The sequence below is a fragment of the Hippocampus zosterae genome, chromosome 6, assembly GCF_025434085.1.
Source record: "Hippocampus zosterae strain Florida chromosome 6, ASM2543408v3, whole genome shotgun sequence".
NCBI lineage: Eukaryota > Metazoa > Chordata > Actinopteri > Syngnathiformes > Syngnathidae > Hippocampus > Hippocampus zosterae.
Window position 1 is genome coordinate 12,522,501 of NC_067456.1, and position 18,827 is coordinate 12,541,327.

The following is an 18,827-nucleotide window of genomic DNA, read 5'->3' on the forward strand; positions in this document are numbered from 1 at the left end:
CTATTTAGTCTACCCCGTTGTCTCAAGACGGCCCTGTTTCATAGCTTCTCGGATCAGACAAATAGTGTAGCCTTCACCCCCACCCTCCTCGCCCGCACCTCTTTCTCCAGCCTTCGCCTTCACCCTTCCTCTGTACAGCCAACCCTCCCCACCCCCGTCCTCCCGAAGTCCTCGTCCCAAAATAGGCCAAATCTCCTCCATTGTGTTTCGACTGCCTAGTGTGAAATTCATTGTGACGTTAAATGTTTTCTAATGAATAATTACTGAATGGATATGCAGGGGGAATATGTGTAATGGATTGTAGACTGCATTTTAAAGACATCTTTTTTGTCTCTGCTTCGTGGTATTTACAGGACAAAAACACTTGGCCTTTCTCAGAAGAAATGAGGGCCATAGGCGAAGGATGGAGGGTAGGGTAGGAGGGAGTGAAGGGCTTTGTGTCAATTAGATCCAATGGATTATCTTTTTTTTAATGTTTTTACAGAGAGAATTGAGTATCAAAGGACTTCTGCTTCCAAAAGAGAGGAGGAGAAAATACAAAACCAACAAAAGCTGGGAAAACCTTTGGTCCTCGTGTTGGCGCTGAGAATGCAAAACAGATTGGTGGGATTTTTCCCACTATGCTTATGTGCTGCTGTTTTTTAGGGGGCTCCCCGTAGTCCCATTTGAACAGCGTGTTGTGATTGCTTGGTGCATCAGCCCCGGCGAAACATGCGGGGCGGGGGCCAAGATGACCATAGCTTCTGTCTGCTCATGTGCGCAAACCATGTTGTCTCAATGTCACATCGGCCCTCTGGACCTGTGCACTCAATCGAGCTAACTTGCACCATGTTTGTGCTTTTTTTGGGGTCGGGGGGTGTTTTTTTCCCAGCTCCAATCCCCCCCATAAAGTCATTGAAACATTCTGTGACGTTTAAATGCGCAGTTTTAGGATACGCTTGAGAAAAGCAGCTGTATGTCTTGTGGCAGAGCGTTTTGAGGATTTTAACTTCCATGTGATTTGGAGTGGACAAGTAAATTTTGCGAGGAGTGGCGGCACTCGGGGCACCAAAACGTTGAAGGATCAAAACTGAACACGAACTTCTTACCGAAATAGCAAAATATAGAAGCTGAAAGTGGTTACTGGAGGAAAGAAATTATGATGAGCTTATTTGGTAAATGGGTGCAGTATGTTTTTAGCTCGAAATAGCAAATGATGAAACTAGTATGTTCGATATGTTTCTGTATTTTGACAAAAAGTTGGTCTTTCTCTTTAAATGCTTACTCAAAATTCTAAAATACACAAAACTGAATAAAATATAGAAATACTTTTGTTCCATTTACTCAAAATGGAAATGTTCTTTCAAAACACATTAAAGGACGCACAGAACAGGAAGTCAAGTGTTGAGCGCAGTCTAGGCGCAATCAGATTATTTCAGTTTGATAATAAAGACAAACACCAAATTGTTCCACCCGTTTCCACAAATCCCGGCTGCTTGAATGTGTTTTGCATAGGTGGAGATGGACATGGAGGGCACTCTGAATGCGAGGGACCAGGTTGGTATTCAAGACTTTGTTCTCCTGGATGAGACCTCGGAAGCTGCCTTCCTCAACAACCTCAAGAAACGTTTCAGCAAGGATCTCATTTATGTGAGCGAGATACCGAACCCTCGTCGGTGTATTTTACTCATAAATGTTGTACAACTTTGACTCACTGTTCCAGACCTACATTGGCACTCTGCTGATCTCTGTAAACCCCTTCAAAGAGTTGGACATCTACAATAAGAAACAGATGGATATGTACATGGGGGTCAACTTTTTTGAGCTTCCACCTCACATGTGAGTCAAAAAATGAGTGTTGATAACATTGTGATTTGAGCTTGACCTAACATTGTGCATGACTGCCCGTGCTTAGCTATGCTCTGGCCGACAACGCCTACCACACCATGCTGTCTGAGTTCAACAATCACTTCATCCTCATCTCGGGAGAGAGCGGAGCAGGGAAGACGGAAGCCTCTAAAAAGATTCTACAGTATTATGCAGTCAGCTGTCCAAGCACCGCTCTGCTCAACACTGTCAGGGACAAGATGCTCATGTCCAACCCCGTCCTTGAGGTCTTCTTTCATGCTCTATTATGCTGTGATGACACTTCGCAAAACATGTCAGGCTTGCGTGAGTCATACACTTGTGTCTCTGCGCAGGCTTTTGGGAATGCCAAAACGCTGAAAAATGACAACTCGAGTCGGTTCGGAAAGTATATGGACATTCAGTTTGATGGTGAGGTAAGAAGAGTTCGATTTTGTTAAGTGAAGCCCGCAATGTCTCTTAAGGGCTCCCCGTCCCAAGCGTGGTCACGGATATTTCTGAAACCGTTGGATCCTGTGCAACAGGGGGATGCTGTCGGCGGCCACATCCTGAACTACCTGCTCGAAAAGTCAAGGGTGGTACATCAGAACCACGGGGAGAGAAACTTTCACATTTTCTACCAGCTCCTGGAGGGAGGAGAAGAGGACCTGCTGCACCAGTTGGGCCTCGAGAGAGACTGCCAGCATTACAGCTACCTAACACAAGTATGGGCAAGTGATCTCCAATGAGGTCAATTTTATTTGCACAGTTGCCAATTGTCACTCCCCGACAGGGAGAGCGCCCCGTTGTGCCTTCTATCAATGACAAAAATGACTGGGAGACAGTCAAAAATGCACTTCAAGTTATTGACATCGATGCGATCAACACTAACGTAAGTGAGGACTTTTCGCTGATGATTTCATTTCAAGTAAATCATTTGAATGGCCTTGCAAATTGTGTGCAGCACTTGTTTGGGATTGTCGCGAGTGTTCTTCACCTGGGCAACGTTAAGTTTGAGCCTGACGGTAGAGGTCATGCTACTCTCAACGACAAAAATGCAGAGTTGCGCTGGGTCTCAAATGTAAGAAATCTACACACAAAACATGAACGTCTTTAAGAACAAGAACCAAAAAAGGTTCAGGTGGTTCGTGTCATATCATTGCAGCTCCTTGGAATTGATGCTCACAGTCTACAAGAAGGACTAACATACAGGAAGATTGAAGCCAAAACAGACCAGGTGTGACTCTTAAACCATTTTGTAATTAAAAATTGACTGGTTATACGATATTTGCCTTTTTCTCAAGGTGCTCAGTCCGTTTACTGTGGATCACGCCGTCTTTGTGCGCGATGCCCTGGCCAAGGCCATATATGGACATACCTTTACCTGGCTGGTAAACAGGATAAATGAGTCCATGGAGAACACTGTGAGCTTGTGAAAAGCGTGACATCTTTGTCAAACAGGATGACATTTCATAACTGTCACTATTATTTTAATTTTCAGGATCCTTCAAGAAAAACTGTCATTGGACTTTTGGACATCTACGGTTTTGAGGTTTTTAATATTAACAGGTACGCCACTTTGGCCTTCCTTATGCCTCACAAATAGAACTGTTATTCATGAAATTTTCTATGTCATTATGTTTGTGTGTATGCCAAAAAAAAACAACCCTCTTAGATCTCCTTATAATTTCTAAATACTCATTAAAAGTTATCCCAACACTCTTAAACCAACTGAAATACTACTTAAAAGTTCAATAATCTGAATTTTTAAATTACAGACCATGAATTGACAGGGGAATCGATTTTCTTACTTGCGGCCCATGAGCTCAAATAAGATTGACACACCTAACATAGAATGAGACTACGGTAATTACGCATACACGTTTCATCTCTTATATATGCTATCATTGTTGAAGAGACAGATGACCTCATGCACGATTTGCTGTTTACAATTTTGAGAAACAAAAGCATGATCATCCACTATGATCTCTTACTTATGTTTTTTCCCCTCTTCAGTTTTGAGCAATTCTGCATAAACTACTGCAATGAGAAGCTGCAGCAACTTTTCATCCAGCTCACGCTCAAGGCGGAGCAGGAGGAATACCAAGCGGAGGATATTGAGGTCCGCCGATTCATCTCCAAAATAAAACGTGCATTAACGCTGGTTTGCTGTTGAATAGAGTTCCGCTCACACGTGGTTCTCCTCAGTGGGAGCCGGTGCAGTTCTTCAACAACAAGATCATCTGCGACCTCGTGGAGGAGAGACACAGGGGAATTATATCAGTCCTGGTATGCGTTCGCTCGAATAAACATACAATGCTGACCTCAGTGGGGGGACAATTATTGCGCACGACTGATTCTGAACCTACAGGATGAGGAGTGTCTGAGGCCAGGAGAGGCTACAGATCTCACTTTCCTGGAGAGACTGGAGGAAAAAATGGGAAATCACCCCCACTTTGTCTCGTGAGTTCACATCACGCTGAAATGTCACTTGGTTGAAATCTACGGTTTAAACTTTCATCTGCTGCCGAGAAGCTAATGAGTGGACTGGCAGAAAGTCCTCATCTGTCCTCATCCTCTTCCCACCTTGGAGTGTAGACACAAGCTGGCAGACAAAAAGACACGTAGGACGCTGGAGAGAGGAGATTTTCGTCTCTTGCATTATGCCGGAGAGGTCACCTATTGTGTTGTGGGTAAAGTAAAGCGCAACCGACACGTTAGCGTTCAAAAAGCTAAATATTGTGTTGAGCAAAGTCCCTAAAATGGTATGGTGTCTTTTGTAGGTTTTCTGGATAAAAATAATGACCTCCTATATAAAAATATTAAAGATGTAAGTATTCTTTTTTTTTTTTAATAATTGAAAACTCATGACTCCGTATTATCTTTTAGAATTTGAATACAAATGTTTGATCATTTAAATGTGTCACGTTGAGCCCGAGGCGATGAGGAATCGCCTCGTGCACAACAGAAAAAAAAGAGGTGGATCCCCGGAGAAGCAGACAACGAAAAGATCTTGTGAGAACAAAGGGGTTTTTAATAAAGAACAAAAGGAGCCCGAACAGGGAAAACTGTAACAGAAAACGCTGGTCAAATAAGGACCAGGAAAAAATAAGGAAGACAACTGAAAACGCTCGCGAAACGATAAAGGGCGAGGAACAACCGAGATAACAATCTGATCACTATAAGAAGTACGCGAATGATTGAGGCCGTAAGGCAATAGGGCAGCGAGAAATAGTCGAACGACGAGAATAGCAAATCGAGAGCAATGGCACGGTAAGGAATTCTCCGGCAGTGAGATGACTGCCGGAGTCGCCTAATAAAGGCACGTAATCAGCCCGAAATAACGGGCAGGTGTGCCGAACAGGTGGCGGGAGAACCCGCCACCTGCTGGCGAGCACGCGACGTGACAGTACCCCCCCCTCAATGGACGCCTCCCGGCGGACTACCCGGTTTGGACGGATGAGCAGTGTGGAAGTCGCGCAGAAGGGACGGGTCAAGGATCCAGGAGCGAGGCACCCATTGCCGCTCCTCCGGCCCGTAGCCCTCCCAATCGACCAGGTACTGGAAGCCCTTGCCCCTGCGCCGAGAGTCCAGGATGGCACGAACCGTGTACACCGGGTCCCCGTCGACCACCCGCGGGGGCGGCGGCGGAGCGGGAGGGGGCGCCAAGGCGCTGGAAGACACAGGCTTGAGCAGGGAGACGTGGAACACGGGGTGGACCTTCATGGAGGCCGGCAGCCGGAGCCTGACCGCGACGGGGCTGATGACGGCCTCGACCTCGAACGGGCCAGCGAATCGGGGCCCCAGTTTGGCAGACGAGCCGGCCAGGCGAAGATCCCTCGTAGCCAGCCACACCTTCTCTCCCACCGCAAATGAGGGCGCCGGGCGCCGATGACGATCAGCGATCCGCCGGTTCCGGGACGCAGTGCGGGACAACGCAGCCCGGGCCTCCCTCCACACGTGATGGGCCCGCTTAAGGTGGCGCTGCACGGAAGGGACCTCCACCAGCCCCTCCTGGGACGGGAACAGCGGTGGCTGGTAGCCGTAGGCCGTCATGAACGGCGACCTGCCTGTAGCGGAGGAGACGAGAGTGTTGTGGGCGTATTCCACCCAGCGCAGGTGGTCGGCCCAGGATGCCGGACGGTGGAGACAAACACAGCGGAGGGCCGCCCCCAGATCCTGGTTGGCGCGCTCAGCCTGCCCATTGGACTGAGGGTGGTATCCCGAGGTCAGGCTGGCCGTAGCTCCGAGGGACCGGCAGAACCGCTTCCAGACGCGGGACACAAACTGGGGCCCCCGATCCGATACGATGTCCGCCGGAATGCCGTGGAGACGGAAGACGTGCTGGATGAGGAGGTTGGCGGTCTCCAGCGCCGACGGCAACCTGGACAAGGGCACAAAGTGAGCGGCCTTGGAGAAGCGGTCCACGATCGTGAGCACGACCGTCCGGCCCCGGGAAGGCGGTAGGCCCGTGACGAAGTCCACGGCGATGTGAGACCACGGGCGGGGAGGAATGGGCAGCGGCTGGAGCAGTCCTGCCGGAGGTTGGTGTGACGACTTGCCGCAGGCGCAGGAGGTGCAGGCCTTGACGAACTCCGTCGCGTCGTGGCGGAGCTCCGGCCACCAGAAACGCTGGGCGACGAGCTGCACAGTCCGGTTCACCCCGGGATGACACGCCACCTTGGATCCGTGACCCCACTGCAGGACCTCTGAACGAAGGGCAGGAGGCACGAACAGCCTCCCCGCTGGGCACCCTGCCGGCACCTGCACCCCCACCAGGGCGGACTGGACCCGCTGTTCAACCTCCCACTGGACGGCCCCCACTATGCACTGGGTCGGGAGGATGGTCTCCGGGGAATGGTCCCACCCCGCAGGTTCGTGGAGCCGGGAAAGGGCGTCAGGCTTAGTGTTCTTAGACCCGGGGGAGTAGGTGAGGACGAAGTCGAACCTGGTGAGGAAGAGGGCCCACCGGGCCTGACGGGCGTTAAGTCTTTTTGCGGAGCGGAGATATGCAAGGTTCTTATGGTCGGTGTAAACAGTAAAGGGTTCCTTAGCCCCCTCGAGCCAGTGCCGCCACTCCTGTAAGGCGGTTACCACAGCCAACAGTTCCCGGTTGCCCACGTCGTAGTTGGACTCGGCGGCACTGAGTCGGCGGGAGAAGAAGGCGCAGGGGTGCAGCTTCTGGTCGACTGGGGAGCGTTGGGACAGCACCACACCCACCCCTGAATCCGAGGCGTCCACCTCTACGACGAACGGGTGGTCAGGGTCAGGATGTTGCAGAACCGGGGGACTAGTGAACGCCGCCTTAAGACGCGCGAACGCCGCATCCGCGGCAGGGTCCCACTTAAAAGGGATTTTGACCGAGGTAAGGCGGGTTAGGGGAAGCGCCATCTGGCTGTAACCCCGGATAAAGCGTCTATAGAAGTTGGCGAACCCCAAGAAACGCTGCAGTTCCTTGCGGTTGGACGGGACCGGCCAGTTAGTGACCGCACGCGTCTTAATGGGGTCCGCCCGTAGCTTGCCCTGTTCTATAATGAACCCCAGGAAGGAGATGACGGGAACATGGAACTCACACTTTTCTGCCTTGACGAAGAGCCGGTTCTCGAGCAAACGTAGCACCAGCCGAACATGTTGCTGGTGCTCATGCAGAGAACGAGAAAAAATTAAAATGTCGTCAAGATAAACAAAACAGAAGATGTTGATCATGTCCCGGAGCACGTCATTAATGAGGTTTTGGAAGACGGCAGGTGCGTTTGTGAGGCCAAAAGGCATGACGAGATATTCGAAATGGCCCAGGGGGGTCTTAAACGCGGTTTTCCACTCGTCGCCCTCTCGGATGCGAACCAAGTGGTACGCGCTGCGTAAGTCTAATTTTGAGAATATGGTGGCTGATTGCAATGGGGCGAAGGCGGAGTCCAACAAGGGTAGCGGGTATCTATTTTTAATTGTAATTTCATTTAGTCCACGATAGTCTACGCAGGGTCGTAGGGACTTATCCTTCTTCCCTACGAAGAAGAAACCCGCCCCTAACGGTGAGCGTGATGGTCTGATGAGACCTGCAGCGAGCGAGCTGTTAATATACTCCGTTAACGCCTCACGCTCGGGATGGGATACCTGATACAGACGCGAGGTTGGCAACGGAGCGCCCGCCTGCAGGTCTATCGCGCAATCGTAGGGGCGGTGTGGGGGCAAGGAGCGCGCGCGATCCTCGCTAAAGACCTCCCCAAGGTCCCGATAGCACTCCGGCACTCCGTCAAGGCAGATCTCCTCGGGGGGCGTGACGCGTTCGTGCCTCCCGACGGCTGACTGCAGGCAGTGCTGGTAACAATAAGGGCTCCAGCTATCGATAGCGGGGCGCGCCCATGAGATCACCGGGTTATGCGTCTGGAGCCAGGGTAAACCGAGGATGATCGGGGCGTTCCGGGACCGCATAACATAAAAACGACGATGCTCAATATGATTACCGGATAGTGAAAGCTTTAACGGCTCCGTTCGATGCGTTACCACCGCCAGGAGGCGCCCATCCAGATCACGCACCCGCTTCGCCACGACCAACTCCTCTAAAAAGCACCCCAGTTCGGACGCGAGATTAGTGTCCATTAAACAATCATCTGCTCCCGAATCCACCAGGGCCCGAACCCGTCTTGACCGGGACTCGCCGAATACCTCCGCCTCGAGCTCGAGTCTATTAGGGTGTCCTGGTCGCTTATCGACTCGCCTAGACTCGGAGGGTGACGCGCGAGGTCGTGACTCACAGTAATCGGGAGGAGCGTGGAAAGACGATCCCGGATAGCTGGTTGTGGCGCGGGAGGGTGGTTGTGCGCCGTCAGGTGTAGCATGGTCCCGGCGACGGCGCCTTCCTTCCTCCGCGCCACCGTCTTTGCCGCCCAACTGCATCGGCTCCTCCGCGGATGCTGTCTCCCGGCCCCGGGAGTGCTCGCCGTGCCCCCGATATTCCTCACGGTACGGGAGACGTCGAGACGGGTACCGATCACCTCCTCGCTCCCGACCCCGTTCCCTCAGGCGATTGTCCATAAGGAGGGAGAGGTCGATCAGCTCCTCCAAGTCCGTGCTGTGATCGCGAGGAGCCAGCTCGTCCTTGAGCCGAGTGTTGAGACCCCGGCGAAACAGTCCACACAGGGCCCGATCGTCGTACCCGCTCTGCGCGGCCAGGATCCGGAACTCGATGGAGTAGTCAGCGACCGAACGCCTGCCCTGCTGCAGGGCGAGCAGCCGCGCCTCCGCCTCTCTGCCCCGCACGGGATGGTGGAACACCCGACGGAAGGCTGCCACGAAGTCAGAATAGGAGGTGCGGAGATTTGGTTTTGCGTCGCTGGTCGCGATTGCCCACGATGCCGCCGGACCTGTCAAGAGACTCATGATATAGGCCACCTTGGCGGCGTCAGTAGCGTAGGCGGACGGCTGTTGGTCAAATATTAGCGAGCAATTGTGTAGGAAGTGTCCACACTGCCCGTGTTCACCCCCGTAGCGAGGGGGGTGTGGAAGCGAGGGCTCCCTCGACATAGTAGGGCACGAGGAGGGAGCCTCCGGGGTGGTAGGACGAAGCCCGGAAGGTGGTCTTCGTTCCTCCACCCGAATAAGGCGAGGTTCGAGATCATCGAACCGATGAGCCAGCATGGAGACCGCGCCGTTGAGTTCCGTAAGGGCTTGGCGGTGCTGACTCATTTGCCGCTCTTGTCGAGCAAGAGCGGACAAGATCTTTTCGGCGTCTGCGGGATCCATGGTGGCCGGAGAATTCTGTCACGTTGAGCCCGAGGCGATGAGGAATCGCCTCGTGCACAACAGAAAAAAAAGAGGTGGATCCCCGGAGAAGCAGACAACGAAAAGATCTTGTGAGAACAAAGGGGTTTTTAATAAAGAACAAAAGGAGCCCGAACAGGGAAAACGGTAACAGAAAACGCTGGTCAAATAAGGACCAGGAAAAAATAAGGAAGACAACTGAAAACGCTCGCGAAACGATAAAGGGCGAGGAACAACCGAGATAACAATCTGATCACTATAAGAAGTACGCGAATGATTGAGGCCGTAAGGCAATAGGGCAGCGAGAAATAGTCGAACGACGAGAATAGCAAATCGAGAGCAATGGCACGGTAAGGAATTCTCCGGCAGTGAGATGACTGCCGGAGTCGCCTAATAAAGGCACGTAATCAGCCCGAAATAACGGGCAGGTGTGCCGAACAGGTGGCGGGAGAACCCGCCACCTGCTGGCGAGCACGCGACGTGACAAAATGATCCAGTTAGGCATGTCAATCACCCGGTGCATTTTTTTTTCCCGTGTGTGTTCTCCCACCTTCTCCCAGCTGATATGGCAATCCAAAAACAGTATCGTTAGGCAATGCTTCACTTCCACGGACACAGACAGCAAGCGAAGACCAGAAACTGTAAGTTCCCTATCACAACACTGTCAAAAACAGTGTTTGCCAAGTAAGATAACGCCCAGCAACTACTGCCGGTGACAGTGTGACATCTCATCTTCAAGCCATGTGCACCTGACAGACAAACTGTTGGCTCGGCATTATAAGCCGCATTCTGTATTTAGGTGGCCACCCAGTTTAAGAGCAGCCTGCTGAAGCTGACAGAGATCCTCGTGGCCAAAGACGCCTGGTATATACGTTGCCTGAAATCCAATGAGTCCAGGAAGTCAGGTACTTTTATGAAAAGCTTTTTTTGTTTTTTAAAAGGAGATGCAAAATGAATTTTTCACTTAACCTCCTTCGCTAACCCAGGACAGTTTGATGAAGCTCTTATCAGACATCAGATCAAATATTTGGGCCTGATGCAGCACCTGAGAGTCAGACGTGCTGGTTTCGCTTACAGGCGGAAGTATGACGTCTTTTTACAGCGGTATGAAGATTTGGACATCGTGCCAATGGCGACTTTGATCCCTTGTATCGCGTACATGATGCTGATGCAAATTTATGATACACTGAACAGATATAAAGCTTTGTGTCCAGCCACTTGGCCACATTGGAGAGGAGAACCTGCTGATGGCGTGTTGGTGCTGGTTCAACATCTGGGCTATTTTCCAAATGAGTACAAAATGGGAAGGTCAGAAAAATATCTTCACTTAATGTCATTTGTTGGCCCAAGTTCAACTTTGATTATGGAATATGTTGGCAGTGTCAGCATTTATTTTTGTCCATAGTTACATATAGTGGGAACACTGTGTGAAGTCATATCGAGTACATCCCAAAGATTCTCATTCGAGTTCAATGCCGGACTCTATTGTTGGCCATCATCCCCATAAATGATGTCAAATGCTTCCTGAGTGGCTCTTTCGTTTTTTTTGCCACACTTATCCTTGCTTTGTGATCTTGGAATACTGCATGTCATCTACAATCCTCAATTCCGATTTTTTTCTAGCTCATTATTTCACACAAAGGATTGTGGGACCATTCATTGTGCCCCATTCTCCAATTTTTCTGTTACACACTATGTGCTATTCTTTTTTTTGGACCATTTAGCTAGGCTACTAGGTAGCGTGCTGGCCCAGCCAACGTTGCTTAAAGGGAACCCTGCGCACTAGTAACTTTTAAGCTAGTTTCCAAGAACAATATCTGGACTGCTATGGGATTTATAGAAGATACTGACCACAAGAGGAGTTTTCACCTCACTCAAAAATGGGACCATATAAAGGAGAAAGTAATGAGATATTTTGATTCTACAACCAAAACTGAACTAGAAAATGTTTTTAGCTACTCTGTTCAATCTTTTTTTTTATACAGACCATTATTATTTTATTATTATTATTATTATTATTATTATTATTATTACGCTTGACAGAACAGCAATGGGGGCTCACACTCCAGGTGCCCACACCATGTTGCAGATGCACTACTGGCGCGCAACATTTAACAGGAATGAAACGAGCTGCTTTTATCGGCCATGATCGCCCTCAGCTGTGACCACTCACACAGCCGTGTAGCCATCCCACTCACAGATTCACTGGCCTGCTCTCCTATGAGAAAATACCAACATCGAGTGTAACCCTCTGCACAGAGCCATGCAGAGAAAAATAATAATAATAATAATACATTTTATTTATAAGCGCCTTTCAAGACACCCAGGCCTATATGTTTGATTCTAATTTACCCGACTATACCTTGAGAGTTGAAATTCAAGGTGAATGTGTTTCACGATTTTTTGATTTCATTAGAACCAAAATATTCATACGCCATCCAAGAACCCTGTATGCCACAGAGGATGCTTTTGAAAAATGCAAACATCAATTGGGTGAGAGCAAATCCAATTATGTACATCATAATCAAGGCTTAAGCAATTTGCACATTCAATGAATGTTTCTTTCCGATTCAGCAACCAGACTCCAGGCCAAATACAAAGGCTACAGGGCAAAGGGCGAGTTCCGAAAACAGAAGGAAGCTGGTACATGCTTGACACTTACCTGAAGTAATGTGTGATTTGGCGCATGTAAATTATTCCACTTTTTTTTATGCCCACAGCAACGAAGATTGAGACTTGCTGGAGAGGAGTGCAGGCAAGGAAGGAGAGAGACAGGAGAGCATGGGCTGTGAAAGTCATTAAACAGTAAGAAAACAAGCTGAGAATGTCACACTCATCTCATTGCAAGAGAATTGTAAAACATTTTTCGATACGCCATTTTATTTTATAGGTTTATCAAAGGTTATATGACCAGAGGGCAAGCAAAAGTGACAGATAACTCTGAGTATTTGGCCTTTGTGAGGCAGAATTACCTGAACAGGCTCAAAGAAAACTTGCCAAAGACAGTTTTGGATAAAACCACGTGGCTCTCTCCACCACAAGTGCTAGTCGAGGTAAACAGAAACAAGATTGACGCAAAAATTGAATACATGTTATACGCCAGTCAACCTTTGTATGTTCTTCTCATTTAAGACATCAGAAATACTTCGTAAACTGCACTACCGCCTCATGGTGAGAAAATACGTAAGAGGGATCACACCCCAGAGAAAAACACAGGTAGCATGCAAAGTTAAATACAACTTCTGTTTCTTTATTATCATCATTATTATTATTCAGTTATTACAATTTCCTGTTTTTTTTTTTTAGCTTGAAATTAAGTTCATTGCCAGCTCCATGTTCAAGGGGAAAAAGGAAAGTTATCCGCAAAGTGTTGCTCAATCTTTTGCGGAAACCAGAATCAGTGAGTGAGAGACCTTTATTGTTAAAATAATCAGGCAAGCACTGCTATCATGGAACTCGTGAAAACAATTATTTGTTATGTGTGGATCAAACTGGTAGCCCTTCACATTAAGTACCCAAAAAAATGTGAGCCCTGATTGAGAGTTTTCAATGAACCCAACAAGAATGTTTGTGTATATTTAAATGGTGGTTTCCCAACCGGTGCAGCTGTAACAAAGCGCTTCACAGAACATCGACAACATCAGAAATCTGTGTAGCCAAAGTTAAGCCCTACAGCATTCTATTTGATATTCTATGTTTATATTTTCCTTCTGTCTTATCACTTTAGGTGAGGGAGACATCAATGCAAGGGTCCTTCAAATGATTCGCAATGAGCACATCAAGGTAAAAAAAAAAAGAAGAGCTGATGTTATTTTTTTCTGCTGATTGTCTATAATCAAATCCATTCTCCTGTGACGGGATTTATTTGTGTGCAGTACAGCGTCCCAATGATTAAATATGACAGGAACGGTTTCAAAACGAGGCCGCGACAGCTCATCTGCACCCAGGCGGCGGCCTACATGGTAGAGGACACGAGGATCAAACAGAGGATTTTGTACACCGCTCTCAAAGGTCGTCATTGTTGTCACCTACACACCTTCCATTGCAATTTTCCTGTTCAACTCTTTAAGTTTATGGACCATCTCCCATTGTAGGGATTTCTGTCAGTAATTTGACAGACAGTATCATTGTGTTACACGTGGCGTGTGAGGACCCCAAAGAAAAGGTACAGAATATCATAGCTTTATATGGTACGCTATTTTTACAAAGATAATAAACCACACTTCACATCAAAATTGTCCAACTTCTTCTAACATGCTAAATGAGGCCCATTGTGTTTCAGGGAGATCTTGTCCTGCAGTGCAACCACTTGTTTGAGCTGGTGACCAAACTCGGCATCATTGCTAACAAACAGAATGTGGTCAGGGTGGCTCAGGGAAGGTAAGATACAAAATGGAAAGATAAAGAGTAGATTCCAATACAGTCGATACGATACAGGTGAGCTGATCAAAGTGTTTGCGTTCGCATCCGTGTGCAGCATCAAGATAGAAATCCAGGCTGGAAGAGAGAGCGCAATAGAATTCAGCACCGGCCCGGAGCCGAACGTGTTCAAGGCCAAGAACGGACACCTCATGGTGGTGCGTTCACATTGTCATCACAACCTTTTGCACCATATATGGCAAGGCTTTTGAGTTTTAGGCAGGGGAAGTACTTGCTGGAATCAGCACCATTTGTCCTTTCAGGTTGCCACTCGGGCCAGGCCGAGGTAACTTGAGGGGCAGACGAGACACACAAGAGGCCCCTGCATATTTCATTAGAGACCCCAAAAGCTGGATCATCATGGCCACAGGAGACACGTCTGACCTCGGAGTTTTATGCACTTTAGGATGCGCCTATTTGATGAAATATCACCTCACTGCTTTATTTTACATTTGTACATCAGATACTTTAATAATCTATTACTGCTTTTTTTAACCCATTCACGTGCATCAGCTATGTGTGCAATCTATTATTACATGACGTATTAACATAATAATTTATGGTTGTACTTGCATTGTAAGGGTCTTGAATATTTTGCCATGTCGCTAAATAAGGTCAGTGTAATGTAGCGCCACTACAATCACGATTCAAATATGAACATATTGCAGAAATTAAAAACACAGCGTTCTCTTTGTCAAGGCAGAATTTTAAGCTTTTGCATCGACTTCATGACATTGTGCTTGTGTCTTATTGTGTACATTAGAAGCTTTGTATATTTCCTAGCAGTTAGAGAATGCAAAATAAAAATGGATGCAACTATTTCATTTGTAGAAATTTATTTGAGATGTATAAATATAAAACGTATATGTTCACTTCTGTACAATAAATCTACGAGTGATTGTTACACATCAATTTATAACTGTGCAAAACCGAACTTTCTGTGATGAGTGACTAATGTAATTTCTGTTCTTGTTAAAAAGCATGTCCGCAGGACTCCGTTCCTCCTCTGATTGCACTCATTCACTCCAACCTCAGCATCCATCCATCCATCCATCACGAAGTCCATAGAACACCTGAGGTGAGGACTCATGTTGCCACAATATAAAATGAGAATTTTATGATGTAGACAGAAATTGACAAGGTGTTCAAACTAAATATGGTGGAAAGATTTTATCCACCTGTGTGTATTCAAACATACAAACCAATACCAAAAAAAAAAAGTAAGAAAAAAACAGTGCCATCTTGTGGCCTTTTCGTGATCACCATTTGGGTCATTCACCGACTAATCAGTGAAGCACTTAAAGCCACAGGGAGAGAAAAGATTACGCAATACATTTGTAGCTGCTTACATCATAATTCTTGATCTCCTTAGGACCACTTGTGACAAATACACAAACAACACACAACATTAGATGAAACTACTGTGAACTACTAACGATGAATATGAACTCCTGCAGTCAGCCAGTCAGTCAGACCACGACAAAGGCGACACAGTGGGCATAACTGCACAGCTACACACGAATACAGTCTCCTGGTAATGAATGTGCTGTTGAGGGAAGGTGTAAGGCACGGGTGCGGTACAAGGCCTCAGTTAAGACGGGTGGGAGGTCACTGGTGATGGTGTGTGCGGTCGTCGGGTCGTTTGATATGGATCCGACGAACTCGCTCAATTCGTTCTCGCTCATCATCTTCGTCCAGATGGTGGGATCGTCCGGCAGCGCCCCCTGTTGCCTCCAGCAGAGCGTTGTCTGGCCCCCTCCCATCGTGGGATTCGTATAGAAGGATATTGAGGGTCTCCTCATAGATGCGAGCTTCAGGGAACTCCACCTGGCATGCAAACGTTCATAAAAAATTAGCGAGAGCAGACATTTGGAAGTGGAGAAGCCAGTTTTAAAAAGACAGACTTTGAACTCGACCTCCACCATGGGGTTTATGGAAGACAGTTTGTCCCAGGTATCTATAAAATGGTTGGTCAGATGGCAATATTTCAAACAATAAGGGCTAGCTTGCCAGCTAACATCAGCTACATAGAATGCTATCCATTCCGCATTCAAGAAAGTATGTCTATGCCATTTATCCAAGCAACAGAAGTCAATTAATTAGCCAATTCATCAATAATCATATTTGTGTAAACTTTCACATCTATTTTTGAATCAACTTACCCATTGAAATGTACATTTCCGACCAGTGTTCTTTTGCATGCAGCGTACCTCACGTAACATCTTTTGAACTGACATATCATACTCAAAATACAACAGTAGCTTAAGTCATCAACCAAGCCATTTTAGCCTAACTTCTCGATTGCTCCGCTTTGCTCAAATGACATGTGACACCATGGTGAAAAGGGTCGATAGGGGTGCAAAGTCATTTTGATCACCTTTGTCTGCTTCTTTTCGGTGGCATAAACAATGGAGGTGCAGCACACTTCAGCTATTTTGCGGCCCTGCCCGTAGAAGGACCAGCAGCAGATCTCATCCCCGATCACATCTTTGATGAAGAGTACACGGCCATTGAACCGCAGCGACAGCTTGTCAAACAGCTCGATATTTTTCAGCATGTTGTCGTCAGAATTGCTGAGGGGGACATTTTTTTTTTTTTAAACGAGCACGCTCATAATGTACATCCAGTTTGAATCATGAAACGCTCTCCTTAAGAAGTGCCAAGCGCTTCGGATTGGAGACTCACCTGGTGTAGGAATATTTGTTATTGCTTCTGTTATACAGCAGTTTGACAGTAGGCTGGGGAAGACACAATAAATGTGTTTTTCAAGCAACTGACAAAACGGTCTTGGTTTGGAATACCATGATGCTAGATACCTTATTTGAAGTGGCAATAAGCTTCTGCTCCTCCTTGGATGATGTCATGAGAGGCACTTTACATAGAGGCTCATATGTTTCTTTGTTCTGAAGGACAAGGGAGAACACAACATGAACAAGTTAAGAGCGCCATCTGGTGAAACAGATGAGAAAATATGTAAACCATAGAAGCGAATCTCATTTCAGATAAAAGAGTCACTATAAAACGATTGGGTGTGGGGACAATGTGTGCTGGCATCTGTAGAGTTCATAATGATAGGAAGTACCTGCAAGGCAGCCGTGCATTCATCGGCAAGGCCTTGGACAAGATAATACTTGGCTTCTGCAAGCAGCTCCTCGGTTTCCCGCCGGCTGTCTGGCAGCGGAACTGCTCCATCTCTCAGGTAGTTCAAGATCGTTCCGAAATGTTTGCCACAGCGATCAATCAAAATCCAACCTTGACAAGAAACAAAAGAGCGTTTTGCAAAGTCAATTGTTGATTGGACTGAAACATTGCTCAGCACCTTTAGCAAACATTGTCCTTCAATTAACACTCTATGATTGACTCTCTTTGTCAGCCAGCATCCCAGAACAGATTGCATCCGACGTTGGGGATCTCATTGTATTTAGATTTCCTCTTACATGAGAGCCCAAACAAATGCTTTTTGTTTATGATTATTTGATGTAAATTAACTTTTCGATATTGAATGGGCACCATTCTATTTTATTGAGATCCACTTGTAGGTATGCATTTTTTGAGCAGCTCACCTTCACTGTCAGTGAGGACCTCCATCCTGCCACTGAACATGGCTTTCAGCATGGTGTCTTGCTTGGTCAGAGTCTGCATTGTTGTGTAGTAGAGGGCCCCACCCACATTTAACTTCACATATTTTGAGCTGGGGCTGGAACCTTTAAACGATGTGGTCCGGGTTGTAGCTGCCGGCACTGGTGGGCTCACGGCACTCTCTCCTGACATCTCTTCCTGAAACACAACACGACAGAGCAATTGTGCTTGTATTGCCCTTTCAATACTGTTTCACTGTTAACGAAATGGTGATAATTGGGATATTCGTTTCATTTGTATGATGTCAATAGCTATGACAAATGTATTATGAACAGAAATAAAGGACATGTTAGAATGAGCAACAGTGTCAGTTTTTCTTTCTCACATTTTCAAACAACACACAAATATATGTGTTAGAATTAAATTATTATTGAGCATTCCCTTTCTTTGTGGATAGTTAGAGTAAGTATTGTAACTACAGTTGTATTTATTACTTTGAAGGTACGACATTTCTGAACGCGTTTGATACAGAATTCAACTCGAAATAAAAGTACATGTCACCACACACATTTAACGTTGAGTTATAGATTTGTGGTTTATTTGCTGTGAACAGTAAAATAAAGTTAGGACCGGCCCATTTCTTAATTAGGTTTGGCGACTACTGGTCTACGCTTTTCCTTTCCCCTTTCAGGTTAGTCTGAGTTTCGACTAAAAATACATAGCGCCGAATGGGGAAATACGGGCAATTGAAGACCACTTCACACATTAAATGTCTATTGTTTTTAGAAAACAGAATGACCGCCTTGGTTGGCCATCTCCTTACTGTCCACCAATTGAAAAACTAAGTAATTTGATTGAGGAAGGAAAGGCTAACGCGCTAGCTCCTTGATATTTAAATGATATTTCTGTCATCAATCAAGAATACAATAACATAATGGCAATCGGAATTGATTCAGCGTTCTATACATAAACCGAGTGGTGGCGTTGTGAGATTTAAAATGAAAAAGAGCATCATACTTACCATAGAAGCCAAGGCAGACTTGGTAAATGTAGCTTGCTAACCTACGTCAGCGTACACCCACCCTTTTCCGGTCCAAAGCTGCGCAGTTGAAAATGACGTCAACATTCCGTTTCCCTTCCTTAAAGGCACAGTTACATTATTTTGGGTTTTAACGTAGTAAACAATTAGATTTATAACCAGGACAAGTGTGCATCAGTAGCAACACACGCATTGTATATCATCG

The 18,827-nt window shown here is 46.9% G+C and overlaps 2 protein-coding genes across 7 annotated transcripts in view; one reads left to right on the top strand and one right to left on the bottom strand.

Moving 5' to 3' along the window:
• Nucleotides 1–14,823, top strand: part of myo1ha (myosin IHa) — a 25,715-nt gene extending 10,892 nt beyond the window's left edge. For 2 of the 4 annotated variants that reach the window (XM_052068783.1, XM_052068781.1), the window contains exons 2-32: nt 1,495–1,629; nt 1,703–1,818; nt 1,895–2,093; nt 2,181–2,261; nt 2,370–2,549; nt 2,618–2,716; nt 2,789–2,905; nt 2,990–3,061; nt 3,129–3,248; nt 3,326–3,393; nt 3,841–3,946; nt 4,033–4,113; nt 4,196–4,287; nt 4,423–4,517; nt 4,608–4,654; nt 10,146–10,226; nt 10,385–10,490; nt 10,572–10,689; nt 10,780–10,893; nt 12,002–12,078; nt 12,160–12,228; nt 12,306–12,390; nt 12,476–12,638; nt 12,718–12,801; nt 12,892–12,985; nt 13,313–13,368; nt 13,461–13,596; nt 13,680–13,750; nt 13,868–13,965; nt 14,063–14,162; nt 14,268–14,823. In XM_052068783.1, the coding sequence (XP_051924743.1) occupies nt 1,501–1,629; nt 1,703–1,818; nt 1,895–2,093; nt 2,181–2,261; nt 2,370–2,549; nt 2,618–2,716; nt 2,789–2,905; nt 2,990–3,061; nt 3,129–3,248; nt 3,326–3,393; nt 3,841–3,946; nt 4,033–4,113; nt 4,196–4,287; nt 4,423–4,517; nt 4,608–4,654; nt 10,146–10,226; nt 10,385–10,490; nt 10,572–10,689; nt 10,780–10,893; nt 12,002–12,078; nt 12,160–12,228; nt 12,306–12,390; nt 12,476–12,638; nt 12,718–12,801; nt 12,892–12,985; nt 13,313–13,368; nt 13,461–13,596; nt 13,680–13,750; nt 13,868–13,965; nt 14,063–14,162; nt 14,268–14,294 (3,081 nt within the window). In that variant the 5' untranslated portion in view covers nt 1,495–1,500 and the 3' untranslated portion in view covers nt 14,295–14,823. Of the gene's footprint in view, nt 1–1,494; nt 1,630–1,702; nt 1,819–1,894; nt 2,094–2,180; nt 2,262–2,369; nt 2,550–2,617; nt 2,717–2,788; nt 2,906–2,989; nt 3,062–3,128; nt 3,249–3,325; nt 3,394–3,840; nt 3,947–4,032; nt 4,114–4,195; nt 4,288–4,422; nt 4,518–4,607; nt 4,655–10,145; nt 10,227–10,384; nt 10,491–10,571; nt 10,690–10,779; nt 10,894–12,001; nt 12,079–12,159; nt 12,229–12,305; nt 12,391–12,475; nt 12,639–12,717; nt 12,802–12,891; nt 12,986–13,312; nt 13,369–13,460; nt 13,609–13,679; nt 13,751–13,867; nt 13,966–14,062; nt 14,163–14,267 lie in introns of those variants that run through there. The other 2 variants (XR_007962830.1, XM_052068782.1) reach the window with 2 other exon arrangements.
• On the bottom strand, nt 14,824–18,740 carry kctd10 (potassium channel tetramerization domain containing 10). 3 transcript variants are annotated; one of them, XR_007962831.1, is made up of 8 exons: nt 18,605–18,739; nt 17,568–17,781; nt 17,087–17,256; nt 16,821–16,907; nt 16,690–16,742; nt 16,382–16,577; nt 15,078–15,831; nt 14,824–15,034 (listed from the first exon to the last, which is right to left on the bottom strand). XR_007962831.1 is itself a non-coding variant. In XM_052068792.1 (7 exons), exons 1-7 carry the CDS (start codon nt 18,605–18,607, stop codon nt 15,613–15,615), a joined length of 942 nt encoding a protein of 313 aa, XP_051924752.1. In that variant the 5' UTR covers nt 18,608–18,739; the 3' UTR covers nt 14,824–15,612. The 3 variants fall into 3 exon arrangements, 2 of the variants coding, with proteins under 2 accessions (XP_051924752.1, XP_051924753.1); XM_052068792.1 differs by having other exon boundaries at nt 14,824–15,831; XM_052068793.1 differs by lacking the exon at nt 16,382–16,577 and having other exon boundaries at nt 14,824–15,831; nt 18,605–18,740.
• Between the last annotated feature and the right edge of the window lie 87 nt (nt 18,741–18,827).

Bases quoted from the DNA above. Each gene is read 5' to 3' on its own strand.
- kctd10 (XM_052068792.1), bottom strand. The intron at 16,908-17,086 runs GTACTTCCTATC...CTTGTCCTTCAG, and splicing joins AATGCACGGCTGCCTTGCAG to AACAAAGAAACATATGAGCC. The intron at 16,578-16,689 runs GTGAGTCTCCAA...TGTCCCCCTCAG, and splicing joins AACAAATATTCCTACACCAG to CAATTCTGACGACAACATGC.